This window comes from Lipophrys pholis, assembly GCF_963383615.2.
Source record: "Lipophrys pholis genome assembly, chromosome: 11".
Taxonomy (NCBI): Eukaryota; Metazoa; Chordata; class Actinopteri; order Blenniiformes; family Blenniidae; genus Lipophrys; species Lipophrys pholis.
The window spans coordinates 28,164,973-28,181,640 of record NC_137631.1 but is presented as its reverse complement, the minus strand read 5'-3'; the positions used below and the strand labels follow the sequence as shown (position 1 = coordinate 28,181,640).

The 16,668-nt window shown below is 43.9% G+C and overlaps 1 protein-coding gene across 1 annotated transcript in view; it reads right to left on the bottom strand.

Annotated features, from left to right (window-relative positions):
* b4galnt4a (beta-1,4-N-acetyl-galactosaminyl transferase 4a) overlaps positions 1-16,668 on the bottom strand; it is a gene marked incomplete at its 3' end in the record, with an annotated part of 179,582 nt that overhangs the window by 38,214 nt on the left and 124,700 nt on the right. The window contains exon 7 of the mRNA XM_080474399.1: positions 12,812-12,879. Coding sequence (XP_080330525.1) covers positions 12,812-12,879 — 68 coding nt within the window. The remainder of the gene's footprint in view (positions 1-12,811; positions 12,880-16,668) is intronic.

Genomic DNA, 16,668 nt, shown 5'->3' with positions numbered 1-16,668 from the left:
GACGCTCTCACGATGGGAAAAGTACATTAGATGTGATTTCATACGTGCCAGAAGAGGGAAATAAATACATGAAAGAGAGAGTGAAGGGCAAATAGGGGATGGAAGAAGAAGGACGAGCTATTAGTGTGTGACTCAGAGGATGAGCAGAGGACACAAAACAAGAGTGTAATTGCCTGACTAATTGGAGTCTTTGTTTGCAGTTTCCCTTCTTTGGACTGAACGGTTAGAGACAGACAAAAGAACTCTGGGCTGGATAACACAGGAGGGAACTGCTGGAGCCAAACCACATCCAAAAGAATATCATCTCCGCCTCAAGTCTGCTTGGATTGAAGTATGAAATATTTATTTGGCATGAAACGTACAGAAAGGGGTTTCATCCCGCCGGCAGACAAACTCCTTTCACAAGGAAGAAATCGGACCCAAACATCCGACTGAAGTGACTCTGCCAGTCGACCAAACACACACAGCTTCTGTCACTGGTTTAGAATGAAGACTATTTACTTACTATCCAGTCTTCTTTACCAGGCCCCGTTTACATGAAGTGAAAACGTTTTTGTGCTTTCGTTTCAGAAAAAAAGTTTTACATTCACATGCTAAGATGAGGAAAACGATGTGTTCAGCTCGTCTTTTTGTTTTTAATAATGAAGCCACACACACACATGCAGCAGAGAACAATACGCTAAAAACATTAACGATGGGAGTAACAGGTATATTCGTATGTGTCTATACTATAAAAGTACCAAGTCCCAGGAGAATATGGACTGAGAGTCATTGTTCACCTACTGAGCATGTGCAGAACTACTATCTGCTATCGCTGCTATACGCACGCACAGAAATAATGCTTACAAAAAGTAGCATTTTCCCCCGTTTCCATGGAGACGGAGCATTTTCAAAAAGGTTCTTTTTCGCCCGTTTCCATGGAAATGGAGTTTCCCCTTGGGAGGCGTTTTCAAAAAGTCGTGTTTTCAGTCACTCTGAAGAAGCACAGTGTCCATGGGGACGGAGCATCTTTCAAGAAGTTACATTTTACCCCGTTTCTACGGAAACAAGGCGCTTCTGAAAAGTGTTTCTGCCCCCGTTTAAACGTAGAAAGTTGCATTTCCCCCGTTTCCATGGAGATGTAGAGTTTCCAAAAGGTTTTGTACATCTACATGTACTTGTGCATTAGCAGAAGAAATAGTTCCCACAGTGGCGGCGACCTGGGAAGCTGTTTTCATGAAGATCTTGTTTTCTTTTCACCCCTTTTTTCTTTCTCTTCTTTTTCCCCCAATGTTGTTTTCAGTGCCTCCGAGCACCGTTGCCGTGTAAACAAACGTCCAAAACGCAATGGAAGGTTTGCCATTTTCACCTCGTGGCCTCGTGGCCTCGTGGCCTCTCTCCTATCTGCCCACCGGCCACGGCGGTTTTCCCGACTCCACGTTCCCGGCATCTCCTCTCTCTCTCTCAATTTCTCATCAACGCCATCCGACCGTCACTCGGTTCCCGACGTCTCTCTCCCGCCCCGGTTCCTCCCCCTCTGATACCCACAGGTGGCTTTTAAATAAACGACAGTCCACTCCTCTCAACTACATTAATGATTCCAGTGTTTAGATCTGCCCCAAGGAGGCCCACAAACTGGGCTTTCCTCCCGGAGCGCTCTCGCCCCTCCACACTCCATTTCTCAAGCATTCCTCTAATCCATCAGAGAGCCATCACACTGCTCTTCCCCGCAGCCTCAATAAATCCTCTTTCCTCCATCCTCTCTCCCGTCTCTTCGTCCCTCTCTTCTCGGCTCTCTCTCCCCATCTTTTTTATTTATTTTTTTTCTGTGTCACTTCGTTCCAGCTCTTCTCACACGGCCTCCTCTTCTTCCTCTATCTGCCGAATCCAATTCCAGTATGTAATTATCAAATATAGAATTATAGCATTACTACCTCCAGTGCTCATTCTTCTTTTTAGAATGTCATCACTCCAGCCGTTTTTTGGGGATTAACGCTCCTTGTCTTCTGTTGCCGATTATTTACGGTTTCTCGCGGTGCTTTTCTCTAAAGGGGTCCGTGCTGCAGTAATATGCCGACGGAAAAAAGTAAAAAAAAAAAAAAAAGCTCTTTTGATCACGGCAAAGTGAGAATGCATTAATAATACAGATTGTTCATGCTAAGGATTTATCTGTGCACTTCATACACTGGATTTAGTAAGAAAAAACATCATACACACGACTGAGCTGTAAAAAGCTTCAAATATCAAAACTGAAAAACAAAAAGCACATCAGTCATAAAAACAGCCCCAAACACAAGTCTGAATTGCCCACCCGTCCATTGAAGAATTAATCAATAGGAAGAACAATATTTGCTCATTTTGGGAAACGCTTACTGATAATTGTATTTCAGATATGAAATCATGGATTGTAGAAAACTTCCTTCCAGTTCGTCTGAAGTTTCAGGTATTGGTCCTGTGGCTGGCTCCCCTTATTACTATTATTATCATTATTATCATTATATATATTATTATCATTATTATCATTATCATTATTATTTTTATCATTATTATTATTATCATTATCATTATCATTATCATTATTATTATTATTATTATTATTATAATGAGAGATTTACAAAAAGAAAGTTTGTAGATTAGAGTAATTTTCAATAGTAATATTTTGTTTTGTTATATCTATATTTAGATATCAAGTATTCCCTACATCAAAGACAAGTTAAAAGTTCACTGTTATTATGGATTTATTTAACTGATCTGGCCCGCTCAAGATGAAATTGGCCTGTTCGTAGCCCCTCAACTAAAATGTGTTGAACACACCTGATCTGAGTATTTACTGTATATCAGCCGGGAAGGCTTTTATTGTGTTGCACTTGGTTTCAAAGGCGAGTGGGAGAAGATGAAAGCCTGATTATATACTCATCTCCACACACCTGGCCGATTGTAAAGCCACTATGAAATCCATAACATCAGTGAGTTAGTGAGGTTATAGCAGGATAAGTTTGTGGGTTCCGTCTATGTTGAATAAATCAGCGTAACCCTTTCAGTAGATTTGGTATAACCTTGAGTCTCTCTGCTCAGATCTGCACTGAAAGTGTGTGTGAGTGTGTGAGTGTGTGAGTGTAAACGTGGGCATATCAATACGTTCCCGATAAGTCTGTCTCGCTAACTAATGATCCCCCTTCTCATCACATGCCAATACATCCAGGATATTAGTCGTCTTCCAACAGCTGCTTTCTGTGTTTTCCTCTGCAGAACCTGACCCTCCGTCATCATTACTGCCTCTAATCAGGTTTGGCCAGAACCGCCGGCTCCTGTGTTGCAGCTCGAATGCATTACTGCCAATCAGATGTCTGCTGCCACAGATTTCTCCTTTTTTTTCCTCTTTCCTTTTCACAGCTCAAGAGATGTGCATCAACACCCCCAAAGACATCCTGATTAAACATAAGCCTCTACACACTCAAACATAGATCTGTGTCTCAGCAGGCTCCCATCATTCACAGGAACCAGATGGCAGAGCGAAAACCCCCGGGGGGGATGAGGAGCAAGACGCTGAAGTCACCGCGGCTCGCCGGCATTAGCATCATTTTTAATTCATCTGCTTCAGTGTATCAACCAATTAGCGTTAAGTGGAAAGAGGTTAGCAGTGACGCTGCAGCTCCAACACACACCGGTGCAGCTCTACGCTACATCGGTATTCGTCTGATGTCGGGGGGGGGGGGGGGGGGGGGGGGGCACAGATACGAGCCTCTTTAAAAAAAAGCTTGAGTCTCCTCGCCAGCTAATAGCAGAAGTGCTTAAGTGATTCAATTATAGATACAGAGAGATCGCATGAAGAAATAACTGGTCATTCTCCACTAGGTTTCCCTCATTGTTGTTAACTCTCGCCTCCCGACGACTATCGGTCTTTGTTAAGTCGTCTGTGAAGAAAATAAAATGAGAGAATTTGTAGGGTGAAAAAAAAAAAGACGAAAAAAACGCATCAAAACCGAAGCAGAAGAAACACGAGAGCCATCGAGAGGAAAAGATGATAGTGAGAAGGTATTAACTCCCAGATATATAAATACATTTTAAAAAAAAGCAGGAACTGTGGAGCCCAAATGTCATCTCTTTAAGTTTATGAACTGAAATCTGCGAGTTCTCAGTCGAAATGCCAACGAGGCGCCAAAACTTTTTACTTTGTGAACTAGACACGCAATAGTCAACGCCAGCCGTTGCTAATCTTAATCACCACAATTTAAGTTAAAATAAGTTAAAACTCATTCGTTCATGCAGAAATAAGAAATCAGCCAAAGTGGCTGAGAGTGTGTGTGTGTGTGTGTGTGTGTGTGTGTGTGTGTGTGTGTGTGTGTGTGTGTGTGTGTGTGTGTGTGTGTGTGTGTGTGTGTGTGTGTGCACCTCAAGTGTGAATAAATCACTATTAATATAGCATTCATTTTAATTTTTGAAGACTTTCTTTTCCTGAACAGTATTACATCATACTGGAAATCAAACAATATATCAAATATACCGTAATTTCCAGACTATAAGCAGCTACTTTTTCCACAAGCTCTGAACCCTGTAGCTTAAACAATGACGCGGCTAATTTATGGATTTTCTTTTCCGGGTTAATGAGCTTCATGCCGCCGATACATGAACGCACGCCGTTTTTTTTTTTCTTTTTAAATTTGGTGGGTGTGGCTTATATTCAGGTGCGCTCGATAGTCCGGAAATTACGGTAATAACGATGGTTTCATTTCGGCAACAATATCTGTTTACACGGAAACGTCAAAAATGTTGAAAACGATGTATTTGGCTTATTATTCCAGTGACTGTCAAAATAAAAGTACCAAGTCCCGGGAGAATATGGAGTGAGAGTCATGACATGATGGAGGGAACATTGTTTTTATTGTCCGTCTACTGAGCATGTGCAGAAGAACTATTTATTATGTCCGGGGTAACCAGTACAAAGTTGCACTTTCCGAGTTGGAGCGTTTCCAAAAAGTTGCGTTTCTCCATGTTTCCGCGGCGATGGAGCATTTTCAAAAAGTTCTACCTTTGGAGTGGCTTTTGAAAAGTTGCGTTTTCAGCGGCTCCAAGCACCACTGTTGTGTAAACTGACACCAAACACGCAACAAAGGTTTTACGATTTCACTTAAAATCATCTGTGTTGCATAACGTGGTAGAGAAGAGGGGCGGAGCCTCACTCTCACTGCGTTAACGAGATTTAGCCGACTAATGACTTTCCAACCCAAACTCATCTTCAACTAAATGTCAATCGCATTCCGAGCAGCGTGAAAGCCTCTAAGGTACTCGACGCCCAGCGCCTCTTCGGAACGAGCTCAGTATGTAACTCCTGAACAGTTCGCTTCATGGAATTTTTAGCAAATGTCAATCTGGGTGTTGTTGTCGACACCGCCTGCGGTTGTGTTCGCCGTCTCAGAGAGTGCGGAGTGTTGACGGGGTTATCTGGGTTCCTCATCTGACTGCTGCACTGTCACTCATCGGCTGCTGACAAAACCTCGCAGGCACCGCCAAACTATCGCTTCACACGGCGGCAGAGGGGGAGACCAGGGTGTACGCAGACTAAAAAGGGAATACTTTCAAACTGACACAGGTGTTGTTTTAAAAGTCAGAACAATCGTCGCTATCAAGTCACTTTCTTTTCTTCACTCGGTGTTATGAAACCCGGTTCTGAACGTCTCAATCTGTCTGTCAAAATATCAAATACACAAACACGGCCGATTTCAAAGTTCTTAGTTCGTCTCAAAAGCATCTTTCCAGATTCTGACTTGTTTACACGTACTCAGGTTTTTACAAAAAAGCGTGTATTTCCCCCTCTACGTTTACAAAAAAAAAAAATCTTCATTGACATGGACCCACATGAACACCTGGTTCAGAGCTGCTATGAGCAGCCAAACCTGTAGGGGGCAGTGCAACGAGACGCATGACGCCATGATAGCCAATCCTGGAAAAAAACACGATGTCACGAATTGTGATGTAGATTTCTGCCTCCCGTCTTCAAATACAAACTGAGACGCTGGTGGTTCCATGTAGTCCCTCCTATCTCCTTTCCTTCCACCTTTCCTTCAGCCCGTGGATGAGGAGTGAAGGAAAGGCATTAGGAGGCTTCCTAAAGGAGTTAGGGAAAGGCGATCGTGTTGTTTTGACAATCCGACCACTTCCGAACAGTAAGAATAATGAGGATCGTCGTTAAATATTGTTTCATAAATTCTATCGCCTGGAGCGACAGCATTCGGCTCTCGTAGCTCTTTGAAAGTTCCCACTTTGACCACATTTATATGTATTGGTCCCGTTTGGGATTCGGACAAGGAAGTAATAATAATCCGACGGCGGCGAAGGTTAGTGACGTCTGCTGTGGAGAAAAAACTAAGAATTTCCAAAAACGGACAGCAAAAAGCTCATTTCTATCACGTTCCTCTTCTAACCACTAATATAATCTCAAATATCACAAAAGGAGACAGGAGAAAATCCAACTTTTTGGAAATGTCTCCCACAGTGAAACTTTGTGAAAATGCTTGGATGACTGGAGATCACGCTGATGCCATGATAAAGCTCCGTGCTCCAGCGTTGATGTGCCGATATCAGAGTATTCCAGTTCATATAGCGACAGTGATGGCGGGAGTCATTGCGTCCAGGTGGCGACAGCCAGGTGGCGTGGACAAACCACCAGAGCAGGTGTCCAAGTTTCCTGTCCTGAGCCTTCATACCCCCACGGCGACAGGAAGGCCAGAGAGCAAGGGAAGCATAATCTCTGCCAGTCGTCTAACAGCATGTGTCTCTGCTGCATTGTGACACGTTTCCTACTCAAACCTTTATACACCTCCCTCCCGAGTCAAGCCTTTAAACTTGTTCCTCAAATTGTAATTTCCACTGCAGACGGAGTGAAATGGAAAGAGAACGCCTTAAACAGTGAGCGAGAAACAAACATGAAAGAGAAAAACGGGGGGAAAAAAGTAGTAGTGCACCTAAAAGCCTGAGATGCAGTCATCCAGGACCCACACAGGGACTACCAAGTGGAGGGTGTTTTCATTTAATGTACACACACACACACACACACACACACACATATATATATATATATATATATATATATATATATATATATATATATATATATATATATATATATATACACATGGGAATTCCCATCTATGTTTTTCAGGTTTCGCGGCCCGTGATCACACGGAGACCTTCGGCAAGCGAGTGAAGTGTTTAAAGTGAACCTCTCAGCAACAATATGTTTCATTCCCTGACAATATGATTCAGGCCTGCAGCAGCCATTAGTCACTGTTCACTCAACTCCACCACAATCTGCTGCACAGGCGCAACCAACCGAGACGTACAACGAGCAAATAACTGCAGTCCGGAGTGTGAGGAAAAGGGAACAACCTCGCTCGCGCGGGGTTGTCTGTTGTGTTTCATTCCGCTCGCCTCGCCGCTTCTCTGTGTGAGCGCTCTGCCCTGCACCGTCCGACTCCATCCTTTTGTGCTCCATTTTGCTCCGTCGCCGTGTCGTTTCATCCACTCAGGGAGGAGCCAACGTGACAATAAGAGTTTGTTGCTTTGATTGAGGCTTTGAGAGTGAAGTCTGTATTGTCCTGCGAGCTGGATCCCGATACGCGATGACGAGGGATGCACCGATATCGATACCGATACCAGCGTCTGGTCCGATACTGCGCGGCCTGCTGCGGATCATATCGTCGAAGCAGAGGCTGTTCGGCGGTGCTTTGCAGCAACACATAACCTTCGCGTATCAGTATAAATTAGGCTTAATGACATTTATTAAGTACTTGTAGCGGTACTCAGTGTCGGCAAGTAGCCAAAAAAGTTAGAACTTTTAAAAAGGGATACTGGTTCATCCCTACTGATTAAGGATCATTTCCAAAGTGGTTTTCTATCTAAAAAAAGAAAAAGAATGTGATACTATAGAACAGTAATCCTTTCATTTCCTCAATTACAACTTTTTTTTCATTTCCCAGGTGATCAAATCTAATGACTGATTACTATGCTTGCATACATCCTCCGCTGATGCAATGGTTTTGAAGTAAAATTACATTCTGTTCTGTCGCGCACCACTAATACGCTCATTTCAATTCTACCCCATCTAATTTGAAGAGTACCTATTCTATCAATGCACGGCAATTAATCCTGCTGCTCGCATTCGGGAGCACATCTTGCTATAAACAGATCGGGTGTAATGGTGTGTGTTGTACAGTGCAGCGCGGCGAACATGGGGAAGATAATAAATAAACTGCCTTTGCTTTGGGGTGTTTCAATAAAGTCATTACACGCAGAGAATTGCAAATAGCACAGTAATTAACCAGCACGTCAATGCACAGAGGCCTTTATTAGCTGGCATGTGTAAAATATGAACAAGTTCTCTGATACACGCCCGCCCACAGGAACATCAAACCAGATTCTGCTTTAATTATCTTGAGTTCGACCCGCCATGATGCCTTGACGTACTTCAACCGCAGCAAGTGACGGCGCGTAGCTTTAAAATAAGGACGGATCCGTCGTCGGTCCAAAAACCTTTCCGTTTTCAGAGCAAGAAATTCATTACGTGTTGGTGGAGTCATGAAGCCCTTCACACATTAAGGCGAGCAGATACTGACCGAGTAACAGTTACTACAAGACAGAGATCATAGACTACGAGAGAGAGTAGAGGTTACAGGAGAGAGCACAGACTATGAGAGAGAGGACAAACTACGAGAGAGAGGACAAACTACGAGAGAGAGGACAAACTATGAGAGAGAGGACAGACTACGAGAGAGAGGACAGACTATGAGAGAGAGGACAAACTACGAGAGAGAGAGGACTAACTACGAGAGAGAGGACAGACTACGAGAGAGGACAAACTACGAGAGAGAGGACAGACTACGAGAGAGGACAAAATACGAGAGAGAGGACAAACTACGAGAGAGAGGACTAACTACGAGAGAGAGGACAGGCTACGAGAGAGAGGACAGGCTATGAGAGAGAGGACAAACTACGAGAGAGAGGACTAACTACGAGTGAGAGGACTAACTACGAGAGAGAGGACAGACTACGAGAGAGGACAAATTACCAGAGAGAGGACTAACTACGAGAGTGAGGACAGGCTACGAGAGAGAGGACAAACTACGAGAGAGAGGACAGACTACCAGAGAGGACAAACTACCAGAGAGAGGACAAACTACCAGAGAGAGGACAGACTACAGGACAGAGTACAGACTACAGGACAGAGTACAGACTACAGACTACAGGAGAGAGAGTACAGACTACAGGACAGACTACAGACTACAGGACAGAGTACAGACTACAGACTACAGGAGAGAGTACAGACTACAGAAGTGAAAATAATGGTTGCATCATGGGTAGATGGTTTTTATAAAGTCCCCCTGGCAGCACGGCTTTGATGCTAATGCTAGTTTGCAGTTTTTGCTGGCAGCGTCAGCGGCGTCTCAGCTCGGCTCTCAGTGTACTGTTGTGTTCGCTACTCTTATGAAATTGGTTAAAAATGTCAACATTGAATTGAAATTTCTGGAATTGTCCTGGTGGTTTGGTGTGACTGGAGCCTCTCTGGGCCAAACGTTTGTCTGCGCTGCACTGGAAGATGACCTGCTGTTGGCAGTGAGCCACGTCGGTCCCCACAGAGACACAACAAACGGCCACAAACACACACATTCCTCTGCTCCACAACCTTTTTAATGTCCCCGTCATATTCTGCCTCCACACTTGGCTGCTCTGTTGTTGTCTCGTTATTGAGGGAATGCAACACTCTTGTCAGACGGGAAAAGAAAATCGAAAAACTTTCAGATGCATCCCCCCTCTCTCCTCTCTTCCTCTACTCCAGCTTTTCTTTTTTTTTTTTTGTTATTGTTTTGTTTTGTTGTCACCTCTCGGTGCTCCACTGTAGGCTGGCGTGCCTGCTGTGCTACCCAGACCTGGATGAATCCCACGCAGAAAGAAACTTTTGCCTTTCAGCATTAATACGGGAAAATGGATAAACGGTTACCGTTTGGTTGTCGCAAAAAAGATCCCAAAAGAGAACCAGCCTACACACGCGGATGTGTTCGCCAGGGGTGTACAACAAAAGCAAAAAACTATTAATGTAAAGTTATTCAAAAGGTGTGATTGAATCAGAGAGTTTCACCATATGTAGATGGAATCTACAGCTTGAGGTCGAATACAAACTCAGTGAAATTCACAATTTCTTTTGTTTGTCCCTGGGTCCGCCACACGGCGCGGCGTGAAAACGGCGGTGTTTTTGAAAACGGGCTCCAGGGTGGAAATAGGTTTTGTTACGCCGCCTCGGCTTGGACGTGTGGACGGACATTAGCTGAAAACGACGACGTCATTGTCTTCTTCTCTGTTTTCTTTGTGCGTTTCTGCGGCTGAGTTACAGCACCCCCCCCCCCCCCCCCCCTATAGGCCGGACATAGGTACTACAACGTTTTGAGTGGTTTTTATTTGGGAAAAGCTGTGAAATGTCAAAAGAAAACAAAAAAACCTCAACCGTCTCCATGTTTTTTACGAATTTGAAAGATTTTGATTTTATTTGAAATGTCAGATTGGATTATTTGACAGCCTTGGTCTAAACTGAGCTCAGGTGCTTCCTCTTTCCACTGGTTTATCCTCGGCTGCACATCAATCCGTAAATTAATCCCTTCCTGTACACCGAGTCACGATTGTCATTGAACCGTGTCAACACCACCGAGGCGTGATCGTTGGCTGATTTCTCAGAGCTTCAACTCGTCATCAACCAAAAGGTGCATTCAAACACCTGGCGAGCGCTTCTATTGGTCGGACTCGTCACAGGTCCTCTCGCTCTCTCGTTCTCTCTCTCAACACATTGTGAAGGAGTGACGCCCCTCCTGGACGCGTCACTGGGTTTCTATGGCTTCCATTGAATAAGATGATGAACTATTTGACTGGTTGAAGGGAAAGAAGCTTTCAAAATGAGTGAGTGAGTGAGACAGAGAATGAGGCAGTCCATTTCTCTCTCGCTGCACCGCTTCTCTGTTTCTCCCTCCTTCCCTCCATTTCTTCCTCTCTCTCTCCCTCCCTCTCTCTCCCTCTCTTCCTCTCGCCCTCCTTCTCTCCCTGCCTCCCTCGCTCCCACGCCCTCTCTTTCTCCCTCACTCCCTCATCTCTTCCTCCCCCTCTCACTTCCTCCGTCTCTCTCTCTCTGCTTTTCTGTCTCTCCCTCCCTCCATTTCATCCTTCCCCTCTCTCTCTCTTCCTCCCTTCCTCCATTTCATCCTCCCTCTCATTCTCTCTCCTGTTCCTTCGCTCCCTGCATCTCATCCTCTCTCCGTCCTCTCTCTATCGGTCTCGGACTTCCTCTCTTTCTCTCTCGCTCTCTCTCTTATACAAGTTTTATCGACAAGTGAACGAATGAATGAACAATTGAATGAATGAATGGAGTAGTGAATGTAGTCGACCTCCACAGTAGAGCCTCATTAAGACTTTTCACTGTCCTCCACTATGTTTCTATTTTCTTTGTAAAAGAATTATTTCTCACCGGCTGTCCACACAGACACATGCGGGGGCGGTGCGATTCCAAAAGTACTGTTGTTCATCACCCAATGTGAAACAGTTAAAAGGGCCGTAATACTGTAAACCTCGACTACAAATACCACTGAGCAATATGCTGATGTGTGTGAATAATTCAAGGCAGCGCTATACGAGTTTGTGCTCTGCTCAATCAGGCAAATGCAGGAACCCAAAGGAATAGAAGCACTGCTTTAAGCATCTTCTGTCTTGCATAATTATATCAACTTAACAATAAATTCATAAGCAAGCTGGCTGCGGAGACGTTTACATAATAAAAGGGGTATTTTATACGAGCTGCGCCACCCCCACCACCACCACCACCACGTTTGAAGGCAAGGATGAGTTGATCTCAAATGTAGGGCCCGTTTACCACCACGGCGTTTCAAGTGAAAACTTATTGTTTTTGTTTCAGAAGAATTTGGAATTCCACCAATCAACTTTTCATACAATCATCCACATTAAAATTGACTTTTAAAAAACCCCAGAAAATGATGTTCCGTGTGATGAATTCCAGATGGTATTCAAAACGTGTATTTTTTAAAGAAAGCCAATTTCTAATTGAAGGACGGTGTCAATGTTTGAAACCTGTAAAGAACAAATGTTAAACATAGACGTGTGTCAGTTTTGGAATCGACTTAATGATGAACTGAAAAGGTGTCATTCTCTGTTTTCAACAAGCATTTAGGATGTAAAATAATTAAAGGTTATGCTGTGAATTGTTGATTTGATATTTACTTACTATCTGAAAAGTGAGTTCTAACTGTTATTTCGTTTTGTAATGAAAACTTGCATTCTCTCCTGTTCCAACACCGTCGGAGTGTTTGATTTTTAAAAGTCGCGTTTTCTCTCGTCGTCGTCTTAAACATCAAAAACACGACGGGAATTTTCTGTCTTCGCAGGAATACGGAGCTTTTAGTCGTTTCGACTGCTGGGACTCTGAATTCGCATGTTATTTTGAAAAAAAAAAAAATCTTGCAAGATGACCAGTAATTCGCTGCCAGACTTTACGACATAAATATCCTCCTGCATGGGAGCAATAATCAGAATCAGCTTTATTGGCCAGGTATGTTTAACACTCAAGGAATTTAACCTCGGTAGACTGTGCTCACTTTGTACAAATGTAAACGTTAAGAACATTTTTTAAAAAGTAATTAAAGACTAATATGTACAAGACTAAATACGAGTGCAGTGGTGAGTAGTGCACATACGTGTGTGTGTGTGTGTGTGTGTGTGTGTGTGTGTGTGTGTGTGTGTGTGTGTGTGTGTGTGTGTGTGTGTGTGTGTCACATGTACTCACTGTACAGACTTGGAGGACTGGGACCTGAACTTGCTGAACTCGCCTGGAGCCGTCCACTCTGTGCCCAGCTGGAACGCACAAGACAATACGGGCCGGTCAGACGGGGTGTGAGGAGGCAAAGAACATGGAAAATACAGTCGACAAGTCAGAAAACACTGCATGAGATACTGGTGCATAAGGCTGCAAACATCAGGAGTCTCATCTCTGGGGAAGTGGAATTACTGCGTCAGCTTGCAGGCCGACGTCATCCACTCATTTTATAAAATGTATTGGTCAATCTAGAAAGATGCTGCAACCTGCTGATCATCTCCCCGGTTATGAAAGAGATGCAGATGAAGAGTAATTGGGAAAACAAGCTAATATGGCCCCAAGCAACGGGGAGAGTCAATCAGGAGGCGAGGTTCTCATCGGCGAAGTGAGCAAACAGATGAGAGCTAATGACTATAAAGAGACAGAAAATGAGAAGGAGGGATTCCCTGCCAATACCGACTCTGAGAGGGAAGCTCATCCGGGCTCCTGGGGCTCCTGTTTTTAGCTCCGTGGTCGAATCAGTGCCCATTCATTTCCTCAGCAAGCCAACAGAACTAATTAGGGCCCCGTGCTGCTGCTGGTCCATAATGAAGGAATAAAGCTACGATCACAGTGGGAAACGCCTTTAATTGTTTTTGCTGGCCGCATTTTCACGTTTGAAACTTTTTTCGGGGAATGCTGACGACGGATCACACGAGCCGCCTTTTTTTTTTTTTGTCAAATATTTTACCATCGGTCTTCTTTACCGCCTTATCCAAATGAATCCTTGAACGGGACCGAGTGTCGGGTCTGTGTCTGATTCTCCTGCAACTGCTGCTTTTCATTCTGACGTTGGAGATATCGCACAGATTATCGTCAATCCCACACGTCTCCACTTCTGGCTGCACATTCATTTTCATTAGGAAAAGCAGCGGAGGAGGACAAAGTGTCTGGAAAGTTCTGGCCATATTATTTAAAGTTCAACTCCTGTCATAAAGGGCTTTAATTAGCAGTGATATGTTAATGTTCGAAATGTTAGTTACATTTAGTAAGTTAGGCGCAAATAAAACCTTATTTCCTCAGAGTAATGCAATTTCACAATTGGCTGGTTGCGGTGCATGTTTGACAAATCGAAGAAGGTTGTGTGTGTGTGTGTGTGTGTGTGGGGGGGAGGTATTGAACAATACGCCAACCTTCAAAGCTCACACTGAATAAAAACAATATACATTACGGGTTCTGCCAAGCGTGTCCAACCCATTTAAGTTCTGGGGTGACATACAGCCAAATTAAATTTTAAGTGGGCCGGATCGGTAAGATAGCGACAAAATAATCTATTCAATTTATGCAAAATTCACTCTGTCGTGGTTTTCCAGCAGTACTAATCGTCCCCATACCTGGACTGACGTCCCAGAAGTGAAGACAGTCTGTCCTCTCTCTCCCTGGCTTGTTTCAGTTTTTAAAAAGTGTGTCGCTCCAACCAGCCAATCAGAAATCAAACCCTATATAGTGTCATCAGAGGTTTAGCCAATCACAATCAAGGTAGGCCCTCCCTTTGACTCCTCCCACAATTAGGCAGCTCTGCTCTGGCACATGGCACCACGAGAGGAAGTACATGTAAGGTGCTCTGTCCATCCACCAGGAGCAGTTTGTGGTTCAGTGCTTTGCTCAAGGACATTCCAACATATGGACAGTGGGGATAGGGAATCGAACCTACGACCTTATGTTTGACACCCCTGGTTCATCTATATAAATATCTATATTCTATTTATCTGTTTACTTTGGATCCGAGGTCGCTCAGTAAAAGAGCATTATCTAATGCTGATGCATCCGTCACAACACTCCCACACACACACGAATTCTCCATAACCTCCAGTGAAAGTGAAAAAACAAATCTGGGTTTCATGAATTAGGTGCCTCAGCAGTATTTTAAAGTCTCTTTAAGTCGACGGAAAGCTGGGAAAAGATGTCAGCATATCAACATAAATGTCAACATTTAACAACGTCGTGTCAAAAAAAAACACCAAAAAACACCGATATGTTTTTATTCCCCTTCTTACAGGTTCTCTCCTGGAGGAGCTGCTGTTGTGCACGCACGCACACCAGACAATGATCAAGTAAAGATGACGCCCCCCCCCCCCTTTCCCATTTATAAGGAGGGTTGCTGGTCATGATTGGCCGGTTCAGAAGACACAACAGGAGCCACAGGTTCGGGCCATTAAGCTGATCACATCTGAGAGGAGGAGGGAGAAGAAATAAACCCACAAACCAAACTTAACTATGTTACATGCCGGGCATGTAACACACACACACACACACACACACACACACACACACACACACACACACACCTCATACAACATCTTAAACACACACCGCCTCACTGACACATTGTCATACTTTACTTTTACCTCAAAAGTATCTTGTGGAAAAAAAATAAACCCAGAAAAGAACCCAGACATGCACCAGCCTTGGTTTAATACAAACCCCTCTGTTTATTACTCACACACACACACACACACACACACACACACACACACACACACACACACACACACACACACACACACACACACACACACACACACACACACACACACACACACACACACACACACACCTCACTCACATCTGCAGGTACCTTGAGAAAACTCATTTCAGATGGCCACTGGCGCTGAAACGCTGAGAGGTGAAATACGAAACACGGTCGGGAGATAAAAGAAATACGAGCGCACAGCTATAGAGACATTCGTCGCCCTTCTATCAACGTCTTTTCTTCAATTCACTCCTTTTTCTCTCCATATAAGAGGAGAGAAGGAATAAGGAAAGCGCTGACCTCTGATAACTTTAGAGCGCTGCTTTTGTTCTATTATTTTCTATCTTTCCCTTTGAAGTGAAAACACCAGAAGTTCTAAACACGAGATTTAGGATCTGACTCTCCAGTCTGTCGGCTGTGAAGGTTTGCGTGGCAGGTTGTGTCTGGACGTCGAGCCTCACTTCATGTTGACGCTGGAATACAAGTTAAAATCCTTCTTTTAATCTGTAATCAGGAGTTCAGCTAATCCTCCTCCAAGCAGTTGAAACTATAGATGTGACTTTTCCAGCTCTAATCACAGGAGCGCAGTTGTAACTAATGTCATTAATTAATTGGCTGCACTTCATTAAGGCGTTCCAGATTTGAAGCCCAGTGAGTCACCAGTGATGTCCTCGCTTCCTCCGTAGCCTCTTTAAAGCTCTAACTAATGCCGTTAGTTAAGGGCTGCTTTTGCTTTCAGTCAGTACGTTTGCTTCTGTTTATTCTAAAATGTCACCTATGATTTGGAGGAAATCTCCCGTTCACCTGATGACACGGGAGCAAATCTGACTCTATTGGTGACGAACAAAACAAAAATAATGAGAAGACAAGTATTGTACCGTTTGGTTGTTATGATGAGCACATTAACTGTGGACCATCTCGATCAAACGGGGAATAGCTTGACAAATAAATCAGACTGCCATGATTCTGGAAAGACTTTGACCTTTGACCTTGTCATTGACGACTCGGACTAGTTATACCGGTCGAATTACCGAAGAAACGGGTGGAATCAGAACCACAACCAAGAGATGCCTGGACGCTCCGGGAATACACAAGTCAAGTTTTCATTTCAGAAAAGTTCAAATGGCAACGTTTTGAAGACGATATCCAAAACGGCAGAAACGCTGAAGATTATGTCGTTTTCATGTTGGGCCACTAGTGGGTGCTGTTGGTTGTTTGCGTGATGAAACCTCGCGCTCTGAACATTAAAGGACTATTGACTACGGCCGTTGTGCGCATGCGCAGTCGAAGTGTTTTACCTCCGTTTACACAAAGA